Source organism: Hyla sarda, chromosome 8, assembly GCF_029499605.1.
Source record: "Hyla sarda isolate aHylSar1 chromosome 8, aHylSar1.hap1, whole genome shotgun sequence".
NCBI lineage: Eukaryota > Metazoa > Chordata > Amphibia > Anura > Hylidae > Hyla > Hyla sarda.
The window spans coordinates 174121550-174147611 of record NC_079196.1 but is presented as its reverse complement, the minus strand read 5'-3'; the positions used below and the strand labels follow the sequence as shown (position 1 = coordinate 174147611).

The 26062-nt window shown below is 48.6% G+C and overlaps 1 protein-coding gene across 1 annotated transcript in view; it reads right to left on the bottom strand.

The window, feature by feature from the left end:
* Positions 1–25653, bottom strand: part of MOSMO (modulator of smoothened) — a 51310-nt gene extending 25657 nt beyond the window's left edge. Inside the window, exon 1 of the mRNA XM_056534796.1 lies at positions 25380–25653. Coding sequence (XP_056390771.1) covers positions 25380–25485 — 106 coding nt within the window. The 5' untranslated portion in view covers positions 25486–25653. The remainder of the gene's footprint in view (positions 1–25379) is intronic.
* Between the last annotated feature and the right edge of the window lie 409 nt (positions 25654–26062).

The following is a 26062-nucleotide window of genomic DNA, read 5'->3' as shown; positions in this document are numbered from 1 at the left end:
CAGCAGTCAAGCACATGCATTGCTGCTCCATTCACTCACGGGACAAGTGACCTCCGTTTACAGGATCATTGGGGGGTGGTCCCAGCGGTAGGTTTTTCCCATCTCATTATACTATCCCCTACCCACAGGATAGGGAACAAGCAGATTGATGGGGGGTCTATCGGCTGGGACCCCGCCAATGTTGCCAGTATGCACTTGGTTATAATACCTTACTATTAACACTGTCACCATTGGGGACAGAGGCCCGTTATAACAAAAAGGCTATCATTTCTACATCATGTTTAAGTGTCGATGGCTGCAGTCCTAACAACAGATAATGTACACAAACTGGCAACACAAGCTTATTAAAAACGTGACGTGTTTAAGAGCATCATGAGAGTACTGGGCTAATAGCCATAAGTGGGGATTTCAAGAGAGGGTATCAGTGATCCCTGGTTAGGGATCTGTTGATCATCAGAACGGGGAAAAATATGTCACCGCTTCATTCATTCTTAATGGGGCAGTCAAACATTTCTGATCTCTGAAATGTTCGGTGGCCTACAAAGAATAAATGAGAGGTGGTAGCACAGGCGTGGTCCGCACCACTCATTTGGGAGACAAGATTTTGTTCACGTTCTTGTGATTAGCTGCGGTCCCAGCGGGCGGACCCCCATTAATCTGCCTGTTGTTCCCTATCCTGTGGATCGGGGAAAGCATAATGAGAGATAGGAATATCCCTTTAAGTATACTGATAGATGTATGAAGTAAATTTCATTCATTATAATTCTGATATACTATATAAAAAGATAAACAGCTAATGGCTTATATTTGGACGAAAGCGTAAAGAAGGTACAGTTAACTATAAAAAGTAATATGTACTATACAGCTGTCATTCATCCCCGGCCATAGTCAGATTGTACAGGCTGACGGCTGTAGGACAGGGTAAGTGGCGGTGGGTGTTCGTCAGTTTCCATTGTCAGGATTTTTAGAAACACGGTTCCCTTTCATGTGGAAGTTATTTGCATAAATACGGTCACAGGCCAATTAGAATACATGAGGCGTCCCGGCAGCGAGAAGTAAAACATGAACGCCACTTAACTGCGGTGCCAATCACTCCAGCGCGAACGCAATTACATAATAGTCCGCTCAATAGCTTTCATTATGGAGCCTGACATCCTCATCTTAACTAATGGAATATAAAAAGCATGTACGCTGCACAGGAACGATGACACGGTGTTTGACTGAAGTGTATTCATATACTGTGGAGGAGTTGGAACGTATCCCCACAGTGCCTATTACTAGCTGTGACCCAAAGCAAAGCTACATTACCTGGCAGATGTGTGGAGAGGAACACTTAAAGGAGATCTCCGCGAAAAATAACTTATCCCCTATACACAAGATAGGGGATAAGTAGCTGATCACTGGGGGTCCGACCCCTGGGGCCCGCCACGATCACCAGGACAAGAACGGTGCTGCAGCTGGCACACGCTCCATTCATTTGTATGGGAGAGCCGTGTACAGCTCTCGGGCATCATGGGTGCTCCCATAGAAATGAAGGGAGCGCGTTCCATCAACAGGTTGACGACAAGTGCTCCTCACAGAGAGTCGGGGTCCCGTTCTGTTTATCGCAGGGGGGCCCTAGCGGTTGGACCCCTGTGATCAGCTACTTATCCTCTAAGGGATACGTTAATTTCTGCCGGGCTTCGCCTTTAATTCTCGGACTCAAGTCTACTAAAGTGATGCTCTAGTAAGGAGTCTGGTTAGAAATGATTGTAAATGTAATTCTCCATATAATATTGTTGGGATCCGTCCCTTTACATCATTGGTCTCAAACTGTGGCCGTCCAGATCTTGCAAAACTTCAACTCCCAGCATGCCTGGACAGCCGTTGGTTAATGGTGATCACATCCTCCATGCATACTAAATAATTATTCTATTACTAAATAGAGAAAATCATGAATTTCTTTATATACAAACAGCAGTGCAGAGACATGGCCCACACCATGACGTCAGCCCCCGACACAAGGGCAGGTTTTAATTCTCTAAAAGCACTGGCCTCCTGCCTGACGGGTGACAACAAGCTGAGGTGTCACATTCTTTATAATAAATCACAGGGTTCTGACTCCTAAGTGCAACATAAGCAGACAAGCCAAGAAACAAATCAATCCAAACCCACAGCAAAGTCCTTCCACCTACACCGCATAACAAGCAGCTATACATGTAGAACGTGGAGGGAATCCCAGAGGGCTCTGAAGGGGTCACAACTCCTAGACACTGTCCAGAGAGCCCCGTATTCTAAAGATCACAAGGGGATAGTCTATTGTAATAGGGTTATAATCTAATAACACATTGTCATATATTCCCTGACAAAATTTGGGCCACTGTCTAAGAGAGTCATTTTGTTGGCTAAGATTTAAAAGGGTAAATGGTGCCTCCTTAAAGGGGTTGTGCGCTGCCCTGACTTTCGGAGCTCCGCTCACAGCGTCCGGAAGTTCACTACTGCGAACGCTGTGTGCAGGCTTCCATGTTCACGCCCGCCGGGCATGACGTCGCGCCCCCTTCCCATAGACTTTCGTTGAGGGGGCGAACGAAACGTCATGAGGGTGCGGGCGTGACGTCACGCCCGGCAGCCGCGAACATGGAAGCCCGCACATAGCGTGCAATGAACTTCCGGACGCTGTGAGCGGAGCTCCGAAAGTCCGGGCAGCGCACAACCCCTTTAAAACAGCCCATTGATACCAGAGGAGTTGATCAGGTACGTACTACATGTACATGTACTACAGTCACTTGAATGGCTGACTTAAAGGAGAACTCCAGAATATAAAAATTGTCCCCCATTCTGCCGGCAGTAAAAAAATAAAGATCTACATACCTTCCTCCGCTCCCCCGGCTCCGGTCTCCGCCGTGATACTCTCCGACCACCAGCAACCAGGAAGAGGATCACGGCGGAGACCGGAGCCGGTTACCGGATGTCCCGGGGGAGCGGAGGAAGGTATGTACATCTTTATTTTTTTACTGCCGGCAGTATGGGGGACAATTTTTATATTCTGGAGTTCTCCTTTAATAAGGGACTGTACATCATGACCTGTAGTAAGTAAAAGTTGACCAGTTGCCCATAGCAACCAAATTACGTCTTTTCAGAGGCCTTTTAAAAAATGAAAGAAGCAATCTGATTTGTTAGCCCTTAAGGACTCAGGGTTTTTCGACTTTCGTTTTTTCCACTTTTTTTTTTTTTTTTTTTGCAATGTTATAGCTCCCAATGTTCTAGCCATCATGCCCCCTCCCATAGACTTGCATGGAGGGGTAAGGGTGTGACATCATGAGGGGCCAGGGCTATGACATCACACGCTCCCAGCTCCAGCGTTCGGAACAGTTTGTTTCAAACGCTGAGCAGCATAGTACCCCTTTAAAGTTTTAAAGCGTACCAGTCTCATCCTGATCACGTACATATAATTTGTGTGTCTCCGACCTATATTCCTCTCAGAATTAGCTTTATTTCTGAATTACCTTCATTTTGTCAACCAGATTCAGGGGGGCGGATCGCTTTCTTCTCCTCAGGTGATAACCACTCCCCCTCCCTCACTCTCCTCAGTCACTGGTCTCGGAAGAGAGCATCTTTCCTCTCTGGTTTTATGCTATACACACACACACACACACACACACACACACAGTGTGCCTACAGCTTTTGCAAAACCACACATCATTGGGCTGTGCAGGCATGCTGGGAGTTGTAGGAGGATTGTAGTCCCCCTGTATTACACACGCATACACTCACTTCATATATTCATTCACATTACATAGACAACACAGAGATACACATATATATCCACACACACATATACATGCAGGGAAACTTACTTTTTAAACAAAAAATCCTCCATTCAGTCTTCTTTCATCATCTGCTTACAGTCACAGGCAGCAGTGTGCTGCCCCTCCCCCCTTCTCTCCACACGAGGAGACAGTAAAGTAAACAGAGAGAGTGAGGAGCAGAGCAGCTTTAGACCAGTCTGCAGACCTGTCAATCGTAAAGTGGGTCCATGACGTAGGTGATGACCAGTGGACACGGCAGGATTGGTATGTATCCCAGGAGGCAGTTTTGTGTCTGACTTTTTCAGCATGAAATACAGATTTTTTTTTTTTTTTTTAAATGAAAGCAATTGCAAAACCTATTGGGTTTTGCATGCTTTAAAACATATCAAAAGTTTTTATATATGACAGGGCCTATTTAAAGGGGGTTATAAGCTGTTTTTAAAGGGGTATTCCCACTTCATAAAGTGATGGCCAATTGCTAGGATATGGTTGATGGGTAGTCTGGTTTCTGGGATCCCAACATATCCTGAGAGAATGGTCTCCCCTTTTTAATTTAGCCCATGTAGGGGCACACCTGACCACATGACTGTGCAGGCCCTATACAAATGAAGAGGTAATGGCTGCAGGTTCATGTACGGCAGACGGACGGGATGTTGCTGTGCAGGGGAAAACTGTTTGTTTTTTTTAAACAATATGGAGAGGAGATATATAAAAACTTGTGCAGAGGAAAAGTCGACTATTCACCTATATTAACCAGTTAAGGACTCAGGGCGTATAACGCGGGGCCACGGTGTGGTTCATGTACCATGCATCTAAAATCGCAGCATCCCGAAGAGCTGGAGGACAATAGGAGGATCCCTACCTGCTGAGCAGCGGAGTGCCCCTTTAATGTGTAGACATGCAACCAAACAAAGAGGTCTGCTCCAAGTCTATGCTACCTGAGCTGTTTCTATCAAAGTGGCCAACGCTTTTCAATCATTTTTATTATAGTCACTCATCTCCTCAAGAACCCCTGGCAGCACTCTCACAGGTCGGGCCCCCCTTTATGCTCCAAACACAGACTGTATGTACATAACACCAGAGGTCTGCGTTTCGATCAGATTGGTGGCCGTGCTGACCTCACGAGCAACGTGTACAGGAGCCAGTGCAGTGACCCGATATGATGTAATGAATGTGGATATTCCATTATTTACCACGGCGCTGGTACAAAGCTATTAACCCTCCGCCCGCATCCATCCCCATCACAGGCAGTGCATTCTCCTCAGCATCTGCCCTGCAGTAAACGCTGCATTTTAGGATCATTGCTGTTTGATGAATTGTGCCAAACTAATTTTTTTTTTCCCCCAAATCCCCAGACACTGTGAAGAGGAAGACTGAAAGACAAAGAGGAGTCTGTGCAGAATATAAAATATTAGGAGATCTGGATTTTGCATAGAACTGGTAGCCTGTAATCTTTCCCCCGTCGGCAGAATAAAGAGCTTCCCATTAAACTGCAGACACAAAGAAATTCATTATTCAGTCCTAACCTCAGTGAAAGATACAGAGCTGGAATCTGACAGTCGTGCTAGAAGAATACTGGAATAAAAATGTTTTTTCTTTTTTTTGCTAAAGTTCAGCAAAATTCAAAAGGGTATGTTTTAATATAATGAACATTAGGAGCCGGTGGATTTGTAAGATGTGCCCTCTGGACCTCTTAAAGGGGTTATTCAAGATGAACAAAAGAACAGAGCAGCTTTTTCCAAAATAACAGCACCACACCCGTCCACAGGTTATGTTCAATAGAACAAAGCTGCAATACCACACACACACCACCAGGACAAGTGAGGCACTGTTTAAACCCTTAAAGGGGTACTCCGGTGGTTAATTTGTTTGACTATATGGTATCTTCTTTGTAAGTTTAGTTTTTTTGCAATATACATGTGTTATATGTTTTGGCAGCATGTATGTGTTTTTCTCACCTGTTTGTTGGGCAGGAAGTTCTATAGTTCGGAGGGTTTTCTTTTACTGTTCTCCACAGTTCTGAGTCTGTTGTGGACAAGATGTCACAGCTTTTTTTTTTTTTTTCTCTCTGTCTGCATGAGAGGAATAAGCCACACCCCCTCATCTCATCCAGCTGAGTACACAGCTCCTCACCTCCCCCGCTCTGTATTGTAAGGACGCAGGTCTGCACAGGAGAAGGACCTCACAGAGAAGACAAGTGTTATCTGAAGGGGAGGATGAGAAGGTGCAGGGGCTGGGGATGTATGGACTGCAGGGGAAGAAATCTCATACTGGGAATGATCTCTATGGGGGAGATTTATCAAAACCTGTGCAGAGGAAAACTTGCCCAGTTGCCCATAGCAACCAATCAGATCGCTTCTTTCATTTTTCATAGACCTTCATAAAAATGAAAGCAGAGAGCTGATTGGTTGCTATGGGTAACTGGGCAAGTTTTCCTCTGCACAGGTTTTGATAAATCTACCCCTATATGTGAAGGGGAGGGGAGCTCCTGAATGACACATGCTGGGAGTTGTAGTCCCTGTTGTGTGTGTGTGTGTGTATGCTAGTGTTTACAAACCAGTGTGCCTCCAGCTGTTGCAAAACTACAATTCCCAGCATGCCCTGACAGACTTTGGGCATGCTGGGAGTTGTAGATTTGCAACACCTGGAGGCACCCTGGTTGGGAAACACTGGTGTATGCCCTACAGAGGTGTGGTGAACTACAACCCCCAGGAGACTACAGAGGCAGCATGCTGGTGTTATACTACAGACTGAAGACTCCTGAATGACACCTGCTGGGAGTTGTAGTCCCTTTTGTGTGTGTATGCCAGTGTATCCCAACCAAGGCTGATTATATTAGTGTGCTGTGTATAAGGGGGCCGACCCGGGAAAATAGTGGGATGGGTAAAGGGCGGAACAAACAAACAAAAAAAGGAGCCGCCCCAAACCAGCAAGGCATGTGGCATGCTGGGATTTGTAGTTTTCAGCACAGCAAGAAACAGGAAATAGAAGCAAAGATAGGAAAACAAAGTGGGGGATAAAAAGACAACAAAGAACGGAAATAGAGTAGGCTAAACAACAAGAATAGAAATGAAACAAAACAAATAGGGTAAGTCAAAAACGGAAAAACACGTTGACCACCGGAGTACCCCTTTAAGGAACAGGGCGTACCTGTGTCTGCCCTGAGTCCGCTCCCTTTCTATAACGCAGGGTCACGCCAAATGGATATTCAAAATATATTTTTTTGGGGTTCACATATACAATATGTCTACTTTATGTTTGCATCATAAAATTTATGAGTTTTTACTTTTGGAAGACACCAGAGGGCTTCAAAGTTCAGCAGCAATTTTGAAATTTTTCACAAAATTTTCAAACTCACTATTTTTCAGGGACCAGTTCAGTTTTGAAGTGGATTTGAAGGGTCTTCATATTAGAAATACCCCATAAAAGACCCCATTATAAAAACTACACCCCCTAAAGTATTCAAAAAAACATTCAGTAAGTGTATTAACCCTTTAGGTGTTTCACAGGAATAGCAGCAAAGTGAAGGAGAAAATTCAAAATCTTCATTTTTTACACTCGCATGTTCTTGTAGACCCAATTGTTGAATTTTTGCAAGGGGTAAAAAGGAGAAAATTTTTACTTGTATTTGAAACCCAATTTCTCTCGAGTAAGCACATACCTCATATGTCTATGTTAATTGTTCGGCGGGCGCAGTAGAGGGCTCAGAAGGGAAGGAGCGACAAATGGTTTTTGGGGGGCATGCCGAATTTAGGAAGCCCCTATGGTGCCAGGACAGCAAAAAAAAAAAACACATGGCATACCATTTTGGAAACTAGACCCCTCAGGGAACGTAACAAGGGGTAAAGTGAACCTTAATACCCTACAGGTGTTTCACGACTTTTGCATATGTAAAAAATATATATATTTTTTTTACCTAAAATGCTTGGTTTCCCAAAATGTTTACATTTTTAAAAAGGGTAATAGCGGAAAATACCCCCCAAAATTTGAAGCCCAATTTCTCCCGATTCAGAAAACACCCCATATGGGGGTGAAAAGTGCTCTGCTGGCGCACTACAGGTCTCAGAAGAGAAGGAGTAACATTTGGCTTTTTGAAAGCAAATTTTGCTCTGGGGGCATGCCGCATTTAGGAAGCCCCTATGGTGCCAGAACAGCAAAAAAAAAAAAAAAACACATGGCATACCATTTTGGAAACTAGACCCCTCGGGGAACGTAACAAGGGGTAATGTGAACCTTAATACCCTACAGGTGTTTCACGACTTTTGCATATGTAAAAAAAAATATATATTTTTTTTACCTAAAATGCTTGGTTTCCCAAAATTTTTACATTTTTTAAAAGGGTAATAGCAGAAAATACCCCCCAAAATTTGAAGCCCAATTTCTCCCGAGTACGGCGATACCCCATATGTGGCCCTAAACTGTTGCCTTGAAATACGACAGGGCTCCAAAGTGAGAGCGCCATGCGCATTTGAGGCCTAAATTAGGGACTTGCATAGGGGTGGACATAGGGGTATTCTACGCCAGTGATTCCCAAACAGGGTGCCTCCAGCTGTTGTAAAACTCCCAGCATGCCTGGACAGTCAACGGCTATCTGGCAATACTGGGAGTAGTTGTTTTTCAACAGCTGGAGGCTCCGTTTTGGAAACAGTGGCGTACCAGACGTTTTTCATTTTTATTGGGGAGGGGGGTTGTATAGGGGTATGTGTATATGTAGTGTTTTTTACTTTTTATTTTATGTTAGTGTAGTGTAGTGTTTTTAGGGTACAGTCGCACGGGCGGGGGTTCACAGTAGTTTCTCGCTGGCAGTTTGAGCTACGGCAGAAAATTTGACACAGCTCAAACTTGCAGCCGGATACTTACTGTAATCCTCCGCCCATGTGAGTGTACCCTGTACGTTCGGGGGGGGGGGGGGGGGGGGGAAATCCAGCTGTTGCAAAACTACAACTCCCAGCATGTACGGTCTATCAGTGCATGCTGGGAGTTGTAGTTTTGCAACCGCTGGAGGCTCCGTTTTGGAAACAGTGGCGTACCAGACGTTTTTCATTTTTATTGGGGAGGGGAGGGGGGCTGTGTATATGTAGTGTTTTTTACTTTTTATTTTATTGTGTGTTAGTGTAGTGTAGTGTTTTTAGGGTACAGTCACACGGGCGGGGGGTTCACAGTAGGGATGTAAGAAAAAAATCGATTCTCGCGATAATCGCGATTTTTTCATTTGCCGATACAGAATCGATTCAAAATATTTTTGAATCGATTCTTTTAGGGATGTGGAATTTTTATCTCCTGACGCCCGGAACAGCATGTCCCGGGCATCAGGAGATAAAAGTTCCACATTTGTGGAGCCGGGCAGGCCGGATCTGACACGGCGTCGCTCTGGGTGTATGGAGCGGGCACCGACTCGTGCCCGCTCCGTACTATGCGACCCCCGGCTGATTTCAGTAGCCGGGGGCCGCCGCTAATAGCCAGCATGCGGCGATCGCCGCGGCTGGCTATTAAAGGAGTATCCGGTGCACACTTTTCTCATGTTATCCCGTCCGGGCTGCAAAATAAAAGAAAACGCACTTTATCTTACCTGCCAACGAGCCCCCGGAGCTCCGGTACAGGTGTTGGGTTCCAGGGCTGTATTCTTCTTACTTCCTGTTAGTCCGGCACGTCACATGGAGCTTCAGCCTATCACTGGCCGCAGCGATGTCCCGCCTCCGCTGGTGATAGGTTGAAGCTCCATGTGACGTGCCGGACTAACAGGAAGTAAGAAGAATACAGCCCGGGGACCGAACACCTGTACCGGAGCTCCGGGGGCTCGTTGGCAGGTAAGATAAAGTGCGTTTTCTTTTATTTTGCAGCCCGGGCGGGATAACATGAGAAAAGTGAGCACCGGACTACTAGATCGCCGCTGTCAAAGCTGACAGCGGCGTCTATTGGGATCTATGAATGCTCCCAGGCGGGCGATGTATCGGGATATATCGCGATGTATCGTCACCTAGACGGTATCGCGATATATCGGGATATATCGAATCGCCACACTGGTATCGCGATTCGAATCGAATCGCCAAATTCTTGGCGATTCACACCCCTAGTTCACAGTAGTTTCTCGCTGGCAGTTTGAGCTGCGGCAGAAATTTTGCCGCACCTCAAACTTGCAGCCGGATACTTACTGTAATCCTCCGCCCATGTGAGTGTACCCTGTACGTTCACATTGGGGGGGGGGGGGGGGGGGAACATCCAGCTATTGCAAAACTACAACTCCCAGCATGTACGGTCTATCAGTGCATGCTGGGAGTTGTAGTTTTGCAACAGCTGGAGGCACACTGGTTGTGAAACACCGAGTTTGGTAACAAACTCAGTGTTTTGCAACCAGTGTGCCTTCAGCTGTTGCAAAAGCTACAACCCCCAGCATGTACGGACAGCGGAAGGGCATGCTGGGTGTTGTAGTTATGCAACAGCTGGAGGCATACTACTTTGGCTGGGGATGCTGGGGATTGTAGTTATGCAACAGCTGGAGACACACTGGTTTGCTACTTAACTCAGTGTGCCTTCCGCTGTTGCAAAACTACAACTCTCAGCAGTCACCGACAGCCAACGGGCATGCTGGGAGTTGTAGTTATGCAACCACCAGATGCACCACTACAACTCCCAGCATGCACTTTAGCTGATTGTGCAAGCTGGGAGTTGTAGTTACACAACAGCTGAAGGTACACTTTTCCATAGAAAGAATGTGCCTCCAGCTGTTGCAAAACTACAAGTCCCAGCATGCCCATAAGGGCATGCTGGGAGTTGTGGTGGTCTGCCTCCTGCTGTTGCATAACTACAGCTCCCAGCATGCCCTTTTTGCATGCTGGGAGCTGTTACTAAGCAACAGCAGGAGGCCGTCACTCACCTCCAACGATCCTAGCTGCACCAGGTCAGTCCCTCGTGGTCTCCGCCGCTGCTCCTGGGGCCCCGATCCCAACAGGGGCGCCGGGGATCGGGGTCCCCAGCACCCGGGGTGCACGTCCCGCACCCGCTCACATCCTCCGGAAGAGGGGCGGAGCGGGTTGCGGGAGTGACACCCGCAGCAGGCGCCCTGATTGGTCGGCCGGTAATCCGGCCGACGAATCAGGGAGATCGTGAGGTGGCACCAGTGCCACCTCACCCCTGCTGCCTCTGGCTGTTCGGGGCCGTCTCTGATGGCCCCGATCAGCCAATAATTCCGGGTCACCGGGTCACTGGAGACCCGATTGACCCGGAATCAGCCGCAGATCGCTGGACTGAATTGTCCAGCGATCTGCGGCCATCGCCGACATGGGGGGTCATAATGACCCCCCTGGGCGATATGCCCCGATGCCTGCTGAACGATTTCAGCAGGCATCGGGGACCGGCTCCGCTCCAGATGGTTGTGGGGGGCCGGTAAAACACATGACGTTCTCATACGTCATGTGTCCTTAAGGACTCGGAAATGGAGACGTATGAGAACGTCATGTGTCCTTAAGGGGTTAAAAAAATCTTAATCCTTCCTGTACTTATTAGCTGCTGAATACTACAGAGGAAATTCTTTTCTTTTTGGAATGCTCTGATGACATCACGAGCACAGTGCTGTCTGCTGACGTTGTTATAATAATAATAAGTCTTTATTTATTTATTGTTGTCCTTAGTGGGATTTGAACCCAAGGCCCCAGCACTGAAAGGCAGCAGTGCTAACCACTAAGCCACCATGCAGCCCTTAGCATACATCTGCTATGCACGGTTGCTAAAATGGACAGAGATGTCAGCAGAGAGCACTGTGCTCGTGATGTCATCAGTGTTCCAAAAAGAAAGGAATTTCCTCTGTAGCATTCAGCAGCTAATAAGTACTGGAAGGATTAAGATTTTTTAATAGAAGTAATTTACAAATATGTTTAACTTTCTGCCACCAGTTGATTTAAAAAAAAAGGTTTTCACCGGAGTACCCCTTTAAGGCCATATAATTAGCACCACCATAGCAATTTTACCAGGATAAATTGTTCAGCAAGGACCTTTCCTCTAATCTTAGCCAAGCCTTTTTAGGCCTCTTTATATAAGTTATACAGCAGCAGATGATAATGGGGAAATATATCGCACTGTCAGCAAGTATTCAGGAGGCTGCTCTGTTTTTTTTCTACATATATCTCTTCATATTTAGGGTGTCTGCACATATTGGATTCCAGAATTGAAGCCTGAAGTCAAGTCATTTCACTCCTCTTCACACAGACTATTTTTGCTCGGTCTCCTTGTTCTATCCCTGAAGGGACATACATGACATTTCCCTTTTATTAGGAGAGTGCAGATTAATTGTGTGCCGGTAATGCAGCTCTATAGAAATGCGACTCATTTGCATACATATGCATTGGAGGCAGGGGGAAACAGTTCCTTAAATGGACCCTGTCATAAAAAAAAAATAAAAAAAACATTAAAAAAATAAAAATAAAAACTTTAATGATATGGTAAGTTGGGGTCTGAGTGTACAGATCCCGATCAGTCACAATTGTGTGTCTACAGCTCTTGTGAAGAATTGTGTGTCTCCATGGCAGCAGACTACAAACCCTGAACAGTTTATTTACACTATGCCTGCAGCATTAAACTCCCGCTTAAAGGGGTAGTCCAGTGGTGAAAAACTTATCCCCTATCCTAAGGATAGGGGATGAGTTTGAGATCGCGGGGGGTCCGACTGCTGGGGCCCCCTGCGATCTCTCTGTACGGGGCCCCGGCTCTCCGCCGAGATAGCGGGTGTCGACCCCCGCACGAGGCGGCGGCCGACACGCCCCCTCAATACATCTCAATGGCAGAGCCGGAGATTGCCGAAGGCAGCGCTTCGGCTCTGCCATAGAGTTGTATTGAGGGGGCGTGTCGGCCGCCGCTTCGTGCGGAGGTCGACACGCCCCCTTCTCGCGGGCTGTCGGGGCTCCGTACAGGAGATCGCGGGGGCCCCAGGGGTCTGACCCCCTGCGATCTGCAACTTATCCCCTATCCTTAAGATAGGGGATAAGTTGTAAACCACTGAGTCACCACTGGACTACTCCTTTAATTCTTTCCAGACTCTCTGATGTACCTTAAAATGTAAGATGGCAGGGTCTGACTACACAGTCTTTATTTGTGGTCTGTTACCATGGAGAGACATGTAGAAATAAGCTACAAAACACAAAATGGTAGTAAATTTTTAATGAAGATCATGAAATTGTGTCTTTCCTTTAAAGGGGAACTCCGCGGCCCTGCTTCCGGGGCTCCGCTCCCCAGCGTCCGGAAGTTTATTGTTCCGAACGCTGTGTGCGGGCTTCCGTGTTCAGGGCCGCCCCTTGTGACGTCACGCCCGCCCCCTCAATGAAAGTCTATGGGAAGGGGGAGCGATGGCCGTCACGAGGGGCGGCCCTGAACACGGAAGCCCGCACACAGCGTTCGGAACAATAAACTTCCGGACGCTGGGGAGCGGAGCTCCGGAAGCAGGGCAGCGGAGTTCCCCTTTAAAATCTTTGTTAGATAAGATTAAGCCTTAAAGGGGTACTCCGCTGCTCAGCGTTTGGAACAAACTGTCCAAAATGCTGGAGCTCGTGACGTCATAATCCCACCCCTCTTGACATCCCGCCCTGCCCCCTCAATGCAAGTCTATGGGAGGGGACGTGACAGCAGTCACGCCCCCTCCCATAGACATGCACTGAGGGGGCGGGGCTATGACTTCACAAGCTCCCGGCATCGGCTCCAGCGTTTGGAACAGTCTGTTCCAAACGCTGAGTAGCGGAGTACCCCTTTAAACTGAAAGGCTGGTAACGCCTCAATGTCTGGTCTGTGCATAGAAAGCTACACGATGGGTTAAATATCATGCGTCCGATTTAATAATCGGAAGCTCAATTACTCATTACGTGAAAAAGATTTTGGCAGCCAAAACAGATCGCAAGGAATTCATTTATATTCGGAGTTTAATTTATATTAATTATTCAGATTTTATTAATGTGTTGCTTAGCATCAATATTTTACTTTGATTACAACACAATCCACTGCCAATCACTTTTGATTCGGATGCCAGATTACCCTTCTTCCTGCAGATAAGGGCGCGGTGGGCAGTAATGTGGCAGAATACGAAGCCTTTGATTAAAACTCCCATTATCCTGCCTATTATGGAAGCTTGAGATGAGCAGAGCCGTTCTCCTCAGACGTTTACCTCCTTCCACAATCCTTGTTCTGTCTGTTTACAGGAAACTGGGCTAAAAATTACCTCTGGCCTCCTCCCCCGTGAGGCGTAATTACATTCCCGATTATAAATCTCACAGTTATAACACTAGAAAGGCAAACTGTTAATACTGTGCGAGATCCTCCGGGGAAGCCTCTTAAATCTGTCTTCCGAGCGGCTATGATCATGAATGATATTCACGGCATCAGCCGCTTCCTTCAGAAAATGTGCAAATTAACTAAACAGCAAGTAAAGGAGAAAAACAAACAAACAAGGCGCCGATGGAAACCGTGCTAACCAAAGCCATGCCGCTGCGTGTACACTGTAAGCACAGGTTCTCAGGCTTGAAGGATTGCCATCTCAGGCTGGGTTCACACCACGTTTTTGCAATACAGTTCCCGTATCAGGTTTTCAATGAAAAATGGATTTCTCAAAAACTGGACTAAACTGTATCAAAGTGTGTACAAATATTAACCCGTATACGGTTTTGAAAAATGATGTCGTTGCATCCGTTTTTAAAGAGAAAAACCTTATACGTTTTTAACTTTTCACTACATTATGAATAAAGTTTCACTTTTTAAAAAAAAAAACAAAAAAAAACAGTATGGTGCAAACAGTATGGAACCGTAGGCACATACGGTTCTGTACGGTTCCCATTGACTGACAAGACTTATACAGTTTCAATGCGTTTTTTTTTACCGAGACCAAAAGCCGTGGTAGGCTACGGTTTTGCGTACAGGAAAAAAAAAAACGGACAAAATCGTACAAGACGCAAAATGGACGCAACCGGATGCATCTTTTGGCATACGGTTTTCAATGGAGAGTCAATGCATACGGTTTCAATACGGTTCCCAAGTTGAAAGTGTATACGGGAACTGTACTGCAAAAACATGGTGTGAACCCAGCCTTAGACCGGTTTCACACTAGTGTAATATGGTGACACTTTTCCAGCCTTACTACAGGTCTGGTGGCCCAAACTCACAGCTAGGGATGAGCGAACATACAGTAAATTCGATTCGTCACGAACTTCTCGGCTCGGCTCGGCAGTCTCCTAGGACTGTATCCACCTTTTCCAGCCCACCGGAGCACCTGAAAGCTGAACTCATTTATGCAGGATAAGTCATCAACTGCCGAGCCGAGAAGTTCGTGACGAATCGAATTTACTGTAAGTTCGCTCATCTCTACTCACAGCTCACAGCTCATTAGGACCTGCAGCCGGGTCTAATGCTGCAATAAGGATGCAAAAATAAATAAATAAAAAAAAAAGGCTGTAATATGCTAGAGCAGTGTTTTCCAACCAGGGTGCCTCCAGTTGTTGCAAAACTTCAACTCCCAGCATGCCTGGACAGCCTTTGGCTGTCCAGGCATGCTGGGAGTTGTAGTTTCGCAACATCTGGAGGCACCATGGTTGGGAAACACTGCGCTGGAGTGAAACCCCCAGGATTACCAATACCGAATCTCTGGCTGGAAATATTTCTGGATAGGACCGTGTGGACATTGTCAGCCGAAAAAATGAACAAGAACGTTCTTTCAGCTGAAGAATTTCAGTGGTGGAAAGCTTTGCCAATGAAGTTCCGTAGTGCGCACTAGTCAGCGGAATCCTATTGAAAGCAATAGGCTGCACCTGAATTTCCAAGCAGTTAGGGTACGTTCACATGGGCGGATATTTTTGCGGGTTTTCTGCTGCATATTTGAAAGTGGGTGGGCTCTTCTCGGCTGTTCGCAGCAGATTTTCTGCGGTGGAATTTACACTGCGGAAAATGCGCTGCAGTCCCTACTGACTTCAATGGGGCTTGAGGCGGTGGAAAATCTGCTGCGGACAGCTGAGAAGAGCCTGCCCCCTTTCAAATATGAGGCGGAAAACCTGCGAAGTGTCGCCCGTGCGCGACGCACCTGGCGTCTATGCAGCTACGGTCGCGGTGCGGTGGGTAGGGGGGGGGGTGTGGTATGTGGGGCGGTGGGGGCGGGGCATTATCGGCAAGGTAATTGCCGATACCAATAATGCCCAAAATCGTGATTATCAGCCATACCGATAATCGGTCGATCCCTAACGTAGACATGCTACACTATCGCTCCTGATGATTGAAAAAAAATAAAATAGATGTGAATAGCTCCAGGACTGGTGCATGGATTTTTGCCACCGTAGGAAAAAGCTTATTCTGCCGCCCCCTCGACTCAGCCTATTGGCTCCACCCTTTTACACGCCCCACCTTACTACAGGGGTGACACATTAACAAACTAACCTCTTCCTCATGCAATTACATGACTACTAGGGTGAGCGGCTGCTATCAGGACCTGGAGACAGTGTGCAATAACTTTCTTGCAGTGGACAGAGCGGCGCCCCCATCAAGGCGGCGCTCTAGGCGGCTGCCTATTTTGCCTATAGGTGGAGTCGGCCCTGAATAGCTCTTCAGCCCGGGCATATTTCAAGTGAGCCTTACTCCAGAAACCCCCTCCTCCCTTTAGTTACTGGTCGGGGCATGTGGTTTACTCTCCCACCCGTCTTCATGGTGATGACCAAGACGAGATAGATCGCCCACAAAATGACTAATTAATTAAAAAGGCCGATACAGAAAAATCAATCCGTCCTGTTTGAGGAGATCTGGACGTTTTCCCAAATTCTGATCAATGTCCTGACGTACTCTGGTCAGGCGGCAGGTGCCAGGCAGACCTGGGTTACTCCATTACTGCCGCTGAGGCTAAACGCCCGCAGTCAGGCCCCTACACGTCTGATTTATTACAGTATTTTTACTGCAATGAGATCGGTTCACAGAACGGAAAAAAAATGAAAACTGCTTTAAAAAAAATGAAATTATGCAAATGAGGGTGAAGTCATTAAAAAAATGCTTCTGCTGCTCAATGCATATAACTGCGCTAGCAAAACTACAACTCCCAGAATGCCCGGACAGCCAACGGCTGTCCGGGCATTTTGGGAGTTGTAGTTTTGCAACATCTGGAGGGCCACCATTTGAAGACCACTTCTCTAATGTATTACTGACATCTAGTAATATTATACCAAACTATGCTAGTGCAGTTATATGCATTGAGCAGCAGATGCAAACTATGGACATTCAGTTGCTGAGTTGCCCATAGCAACCAATCAGATCGCTTTTTTTTTTATTAGGCCTTTGAAAAATGAAAGAACCGATCTGATTGGTTGCTATGGGCAACTCAGCAACTTTTCCTCTGGACAGGTTTTGATAGATCTCCCCCATAATATTACTAACATGCAAATTCCGCACTTTCTGCAAAACTTTAAAGGGGTTATGCAGGAGCAGAGCTAATTTCTTTTAAAAATAGCTCCACATCTGTCCCCCACGTTGTGTGTGGTATAACAACTTGGCTCCATTCTCTTCAATGGAACTGAACTGCAGAACCACACCCAACTTTGGAGACAGACGATGAGCCTTTAAAAAAAAATAAAAAATAAGAAGAAGAAAAAAAAGAAATTAGCTCTGTTTTTCTATTCCTGGATAACGATAACCCCTTTAAGCCCCATAGACTTCAATTGGATTCCTCTGTGGAATTCCGCAAAATTATAAGACAAGACTACTATCTTTGCAGAATGCAGAGTTTCTGCAGCGTAAATTCTGCTGTGCGAATGGGACAGTAGACTCCAATTGAAGTGAATGGGCGATTTATTTTTTAGGAATTTACTGTGTACGGTGTCCCTTTTAGGACATAGTCGTCAGCCGTAACTCTGTCCCGCGGCAGGCGAAACAGCGCCCCGCCTCCTCCATCGGACCAATCTCCGTCAGGCGTCATCCGCAACTCCCTCTCCCATCATCGAAAACTCTCTCATTCGAAACTCTGTCATCCCTCAGACGGCTCTGTTATACGGGTTCTGCTGTGCACGCTATTCAGTGTCGGCTCTGCTATACAGACTCTGTAGACCATGTAGTGTCTGTAGTACATGTGCAAGTTTCACAATTTTGCTGTGCAGCATCGGCTCTGCTATGCGGCATTAAGTTGCATCTGAGGGATGACAGCATTTCGGACGAGGAAGTTTTGGATGAAGGAGGAGGGAGTTGTGGCTGACGAATGATGGAGGATTGGTCAGAGGGAGGGGGCAGGATGCTGTTTCGCCTGACGCAGGACGGAGTTACGGCTGACAGCTGACGATGTCCTAAAATGGACGCAGTAACTGTGAAATTTTGTGCATTCTGCTGTGTGAACATGGCCTGACGCTGGGTTTACACCAAGATTCTTACATGCGGGGAACAGATCCGGCTGAGAGATGTGGAAACCGGGCACTCCCGTATCCTAGCCGGCCCATATCTCATTAATTTGAATAAGCCGACCGGAGTCAGATAGTGACTCCGGTCGGCTCATTTTTGCCCCATATCCGGAATTAAAACCCTAGTATACCAAGGTTTTAAGTCCGGTCACAAAACTGCATATGGGGCAAAAATGAGCCCTATCTGACTCCGGTAGGCTCATTAAAATGAATGAGATGGGGGCCCGGTTCCAGCTGGGGTACTGGAGCGCCCGGTTTTCACTCCTCCCAGCCAGATCCGGTCCCCATATGTAAGAATCGTGGTGTCGTTAATAGACGGATGATCTCTCTCTTGTCTTGGACTGGCCGTCTCACATGCCTAACGAAGAGAGTCACACATGTTTGTCCATCTTACTGTGTAACGCTTATATGTTTGTTAACCTGTATACCATTCTAGAAAAAAAAAAATTTCTACTTTGAAAAAAATAAAATAAATAAAAGAATAGTGGTGTGAACCCACCCTTACTGAGAGAAATACTCGCAGGCCTGCAGAAATCCCAGATCACCACATACACAATAATGTAAATAACTGAGAAGGATACAGATACATGTAGATATTTGGAAATCCAAACTCGACATTTACTTGCAAATAAACCCTATTCTGAAGTCTTAAAGGATTTTCATTGATAAAGGTAACGTCTCCGTAATCCTTTAATAGTGCAGCCAGTTGGTCGATACACAGCCCGAGAAACAAAGAGAATAACTCCGCTCATATACAAAATCAATTAGAACTCTTTGGTTACAATAAAGAAAAAGCCATTCTGGAAAAGGAGAGCGCACAGTCTGCAGCCACGCACGACACGAGACGCTGCCAGCTATCTACGTACAACCTCGCATCCAATGACTTATGGCCACTCAGGAGAATCTCACCATATGACAGATCAGTGTTTCTCAACCAGGGTGCCAACAGCTGATGCAAAACTACAACTCCCAGTATGCCCGGACAGCCTTCGGCTGTCCGGGCATGCTGGGAGTTGTAGTTTTGCAACAGCTGGAGGCACTCTGCTTGAGAGACACTGCAATACATATAATGCACTGTGCTCTGCTATCTTCCGCTCAACTGTTCCTTAATGCCTAATATTGGGGGGTATCCAGTATTCTGCATTTCCGAACGTGTCCCCTTTTGGCCCCCAGTAAGGTAAGTCTTGCCACAGGCTCCTGCCCCTATTTCCTGGGAGGGTGTCGTATACTTCCTGCCAACAGGTACCTTATAAGCCTTGGCAAATCAGTCGGGCTCCTTCCTCTACTCCATGCTGCTGACACACAGAATTCTCCCTGCACAACCACCTACTGTCATTGTTACGTGCCAATTTTCTACAGATTTTTTTTTTTGGTTTGGGCAGATTTAACCCTTTGCAGGGCAATGGGTGAGATCTGTAGCAAATGTGGAAGAAGTGTTTGTTTGTTGAATACACACCCTATATGCAATGGCTGGGGGGGGGGGGGGGGGTTGGGGGAACAACACAAAAAAAATAAAAATTAAAAAAAAGCATACAAAAAAAGGAGATGTAGTCAAAGGGGTTTTACCCATCTTCTGATTTGTAGGGGCTTTAGATGAGGTAACCTCTTGTTCATGCACATCCATCACCACATAATGAACTGAGCGAAAGGAAACTACTTTACAAATCTCTACTCTACTTGGTGATAGAATCTTATTTCCAAGCTATACAGATTTGACACAGCCTGCATGATGGCAGAGGATCCATACTACCTGCTACTGCGCTCTAGATTTTGGGTAATGGTCCCATATCCTCACTGTTCACACATCCACCTAATGTCCTTATCCAGGGCTATCTATCCAATAACCTTAACCAGAGCCGCCCGCTACATCTGTACCGTGTCCTCAACCAGAGCCGCCCGCTACATCTGTACCGTGTCCTCAACCAGAGCCGCCCGCTACATCTGTACCGTGTCCTCAACCAGAGCCGCCCGCTACATCTGTACCGTGTCCTCAACCAGAGCCGCCCGCTACATCTGTACCGTGTCCTCAACCAGAGCCGTCCGCTACATCTGTACCGTGTCCTCAACCAGAGCCGTCCCCTACATCTGTACCGTGTCCTCAACCAGACCCGTCCCCTACATCTGTACCGTGTCCTCAACCAGAGCCGTCCGCTATATCAGTACCGTGTCCTCAACCAGAACCGCCCCCTACATATGTACCGTGTCCTCAACCAGAACCTTCCCCTACATCTGTGCCGTGTCCTCAACCAGAGCCGTCTGCTACATCCGTGCCATGTCCTCAACCAGAACCATCCCCCTACATCTGTACCGTGTCCTCAACCAGAACCATCCCCCTAAATCTGTGCCGTGTCCTCAACCAGAGCCGTCCCCTACATCTGTACCGTGTCCTCAACCAGAGCCGTCCCCTACATCTGTACAGTGTAATCAACCAGAGCCGTCCCCTACATCTCAACCGTGTCCTCAACCAGACCCGTCCCCTACATCAGTACCGTGTCCTCAACCAGACCCTTCCGCTACATCTGTACCGTGTCCTCAACCAGAGCCGTCCCCTACATCTGTACAGTGTCCTCAACCAGAACCATCCCCCTAAATCTGTGCCGTGTCCTCAACCAGAGCAGTCTCCTACATCAGTACCGTGTCCTCAACCAGAGCCGTCCCCTACATCTGTACAGTGTCCTCAACCAGAGCCGTCCCCTACATCTGTACAGTGTCCTCAACCAGAGCCGTCCCCTACATCTGTACAGTGTCCTCAACCAGAGCCGTCCCCTACATCTGTACAGTGTCCTCAACCAGAGCCGTCCCCTACATCTGTACCGTGTCCTCAACCAGAGCCGTCCGCTATATCAGTACCGTGTCCTCAACCAGAACCGTCCCCTACATCTGTACCGTGTCCTCAACCAGAGCCGTCCCCTACATCTGTACCGTGTCCTCAACCAGAGCCGTCCCCTACATCTGTACCGTGTCCTCAACCAGAGCCGTCCCCTACATCTGTACCGTGTCCTCAACCAGAGCCGCCCCCTACATCTGTACCGTGTCCTCAACCAGAGCCGTCTCCTACATCTGTACAGTGTCCTCAACCAGAGCCGTCTCCTACATCTGTACCGTGTCCTCAACCAGAGCCGTCCCCTACATCTGTACCGTGTCCTCAACCAGAGCCGTCCCCTACATCTGTACAGTTTCCTCAACCAGAGCCGTCCCCTACATCTGTACAGTGTAATCAACCAGAGCCGTCCCCTACATCTGTACAGTGTCCTCAACCAGAACCGTCCCCTACATCTGTACCGTGTCCTCAACCAGAGCTGTCCCCTACATCTGTACAGTGTCCTCAACCAGAGCCGTCCCCTACATCTGTACAGTGTCCTCAACCAGAGCCGTCCCCTACATCTGTACAGTGTCCTCAACCAGAGCCGTCCCCTACATCTGTACCGTGTCCTCAACCAGAGCCGTCCGCTATATCAGTACCGTGTCCTCAACCAGAACCGTCCCCTACATCTGTACCGTGTCCTCAACCAGAGCCGTCCCCTACATCTGTACCGTGTCCTCAACCAGAGCCGTCCCCTACATCTGTACCGTGTCCTCAACCAGAGCCGTCCCCTACATCTGTACCGTGTCCTCAACCAGAGCCGTCCCCTACATCTGTACCGTGTCCTCAACCAGAGCCGTCCCCTACATCTGTACCGTGTCCTCAACCAGAGCCGTCTCCTACATCTGTACAGTGTCCTCAACCAGAGCCGTCTCCTACATCTGTACCGTGTCCTCAACCAGAGCCGTCCCCTACATCTGTACCGTGTCCTCAACCAGAGCCGTCTCCTACATCTGTACAGTTTCCTCAACCAGAGCCGTCCCCTACATCTGTACCGTGTCCTCAACCAGAGCCGTCCGCTATATCAGTACCGTGTCCTCAACCAGAACCGCCCCCTACATATGTACCGTGTCCTCAACCAGAACCTTCCCCTACATCTGTGCCGTGTCCTCAACCAGAACCGTCCCCTACATCTGTACCGTGTCCTCAACCGGAGCCGTCCCCTACATCTGTACAGTGTCCTCAACCAGAGCCGTCTCCTACATCTGTACAGTGTCCTCAACCAGAGCCGTCTCCTACATCTGTACCGTGTCCTCAACCAGAGCCGTCCCCTACATCTGTACCGTGTCCTCAACCAGAGCCGTCCCCTACATCTGTACCGTGTCCTCAACCAGAGCCGTCCCCTACATCTGTACAGTGTCCTCAACCAGAGCCGTCCCCTACATCTGTACAGTGTCCTCAACCAGAGCCGTCCCCTACATCTGTACAGTTTCCTCAACCAGAGCCGTCCCCTACATCTGTACAGTGTAATCAACCAGAGCCGTCCCCTACATCTGTACAGTGTCCTCAACCAGAACCGTCCCCTACATCTGTACCGTGTCCTCAACCAGAGCCGTCCCCTACATCTGTACAGTGTCCTCAACCAGAGCCGTCCCCTACATCTGTACAGTGTCCTCAACCAGAGCCGTCCCCTACATCTGTACAGTGTCCTCAACCAGAGCCGTCCCCTACATCTGTACCGTGTCCTCAACCAGAGCCGTCCGCTATATCAGTACCGTGTCCTCAACCAGAACCGTCCCCTACATCTGTACCGTGTCCTCAACCAGAGCCGTCCCCTACATCTGTACCGTGTCCTCAACCAGAGCCGTCTCCTACATCTGTACAGTGTCCTCAACCAGAGCCGTCTCTTACATCTGTACCGTGTCCTCAACCAGAGCCGTCCCCTACATCTGTACCGTGTCCTCAACCAGAGCCGTCCCCTACATCTGTACAGTTTCCTCAACCAGAGCCGTCCCCTACATCTGTACCGTGTCCTCAACCAGAGCCGTCCGCTATATCAGTACCGTGTCCTCAACCAGAACCGCCCCCTACATATGTACCGTGTCCTCAACCAGAACCTTCCCCTACATCTGTGCCGTGTCCTCAACCAGAACCGTCCTACATCTGTACCGTGTCCTCAACCAGAGCCGTCCCCTACATCTGTACAGTGTCCTCAACCAGAGCCGTCTCCTACATCTGTACAGTGTCCTCAACCAGAACCGTCCCCTACATCTGTGCCGTGTCCTCAACCAGACCCGTCTGCTATATCAGTACCGTGTCCTCAACCAGAACCGTCCCCCATATCTGTACCGTGTCCTCAACCAGAACCGTCCCCCATATCTGTACCGTGTCCTCAATCAGAACCATCCCCCTACATCAGTACCGTGTCCTCAACCAGAACCGTCCCCTACATCTGTACCGTGTCCTCAACCAGAGCCGTCCCCTACATCTGTACAGTGTCCTCAACCAGAACCGTCCCCTACATCTGTACAGTGTCCTCAACCAGAACCGTCCCCTACATCTGTACCGTGTCCTCAACCAGAGCCGTCCCCTACATCTGTACCATGTCCTCAACCAGAGCCGTCCCCTACATCTGTACAGTGTCCTCAACCAGAGCCGTCCCCTACATCTGTACAGTGTCCTCAACCAGAGCCGTCCCCTACATCTGTACCGTGTCCTCAACCAGAGCCGTCCGCTATATCAGTACCGTGTCCTCAACCAGAACCGTCCCCTACATCTGTACCGTGTCCTCAACCAGAGCCGTCCCCTACATCTGTACCGTGTCCTCAACCAGAGCCGTCTCCTACATCTGTACAGTGTCCTCAACCAGAGCCGTCTCCTACATCTGTACCGTGTCCTCAACCAGAGCCGCCCGCTACATCTGTACCGTGTCCTCAACCAGAGCCGTCCCCTACATCTGTACAGTGTAATCAACCAGAGCCGTCCCCTACATCTGTACAGTGTCCTCAACCAGAGCCGTCCCCTACATCTGTACAGTGTCCTCAACCAGAGCCGTCCCCTACATCTGTACCGTGTCCTCAACCAGAGCCGTCCGCTATATCAGTACCGTGTCCTCAACCAGAACCGTCCCCTACATCTGTACCGTGTCCTCAACCAGAGCCGTCCCCTACATCTGTACCGTGTCCTCAACCAGAGCCGTCTCCTACATCTGTACAGTGTCCTCAACCAGAGCCGTCCCCTACATCTGTACCGTGTCCTCAACCAGAGCCGTCCCCTACATCTGTACCGTGTCCTCAACCAGAGCCGTCCCCTACATCTGTACAGTTTCCTCAACCAGAGCCGTCCCCTACATCTGTACCGTGTCCTCAACCAGAGCCGTCCGCTATATCAGTACCGTGTCCTCAACCAGAACCGCCCCCTACATATGTACCGTGTCCTCAACCAGAACCTTCCCCTACATCTGTGCCGTGTCCTCAACCAGAACCGTCCTACATCTGTACCGTGTCCTCAACCAGAGCCGTCCCCTACATCTGTACAGTGTCCTCAACCAGAGCCGTCTCCTACATCTGTACAGTGTCCTCAACCAGAACCGTCCCCTACATCTGTGCCGTGTCCTCAACCAGACCCGTCTGCTATATCAGTACCGTGTCCTCAACCAGAACCGTCCCCCATATCTGTACCGTGTCCTCAACCAGAACCGTCCCCCATATCTGTACCGTGTCCTCAATCAGAACCATCCCCCTACATCAGTACCGTGTCCTCAACCAGAACCGTCCCCTACATCTGTACCGTGTCCTCAACCAGAGCCGTCCCCTACATCTGTACAGTGTCCTCAACCAGAACCGTCCCCTACATCTGTACAGTGTCCTCAACCAGAACCGTCCCCTACATCAGTACCGTGTCCTCAACCAGAACCGTTCCTTACAGTGACACAATTGCAGCTTCACCATGTCCTCACCTACACCCCCACCCTTGTATCCTCACCTTAATCACCACTGTGTCCTCAGCCATAGTCCCTCCACATCCATCTTAGGTCAGGAGGGGGGGGGGGGTCCCTTTCTTAATCAGGATCTCGGATTTTATTAGGTTACAGAATTAGGATATAGTTGGGAATTGGAGCCATTACATCTAAGGGACTTCTATTTTCTGCATTGACAACAGATCAGGCAGAGCCCAGTACATGTGATCAATCACTACACCTGCACCATCCCCAGTGATCCCAATAGTTCAGGTACTGGGTGCAGACACCACATCACCGGGTACACTGCACAGCTGGAGCCCAATCCCCAGAGCATAGTGCGGGGCTCCAGCCCAGAGACATCCCTTCTGTACCCGGTCACTGCCCTCCATCCTCCCCTATGCCAGGCTCCATGCCCGCACACACAGTCACTTACTCACCCGCGGACTCCCCGGTGTTTATCCAGTCCGGGTTGGCGATGCTGGCGATGGCAAAGATATCCGCAGCCAGAAACAGACATCCTGAAATGATGGTCAGTTTATCCATATCTTTCCCCCCCGCCGCCGCCGCCGGGCCTCCCGGTGCCCGCTCCCCTCTCAGACGGAGGGGGGCGATCCCTCCGTGTAAAGCACCAACCCAGCGCTGGGACCGGGCCGGATACTGCCCCGGAACTCAAAGCCCCTCTCCTGAGAGACCACCGGAAGTAAACAGCGCGCGGCAGCTCTACTCCCCCCCTTACACACTCACATTAACCGCCCCGCCCTCACCTTGTTACTACGGAAGCTGACAGAGGACACCTCTCCCTAGCAACAGCGGTCACGTGATACTGGACCGTACAATTGATGCGTGATGCCGCTAGGACGTGCGGATCATCCACATAATTACACTGGTGGATCGATCGTGGGAGGAGCTGCCGCCTGAATGGTTGCCATAGGCGACAGCTCCACATTTCCCCCGCACAAGAACCGTAGTCACCATCTGAACCTTTATCAGTGTTTTCCAACCAAGGGGCTTCCAGCTTCTGCAAAACTACAATTCGGCTGTCCGGGCATGCTGGGAGTTGTAGTTTTGCCACAGCTAGAGGCACACTGGTTGGGAAACACTGTCTTATATTAACGAGGAT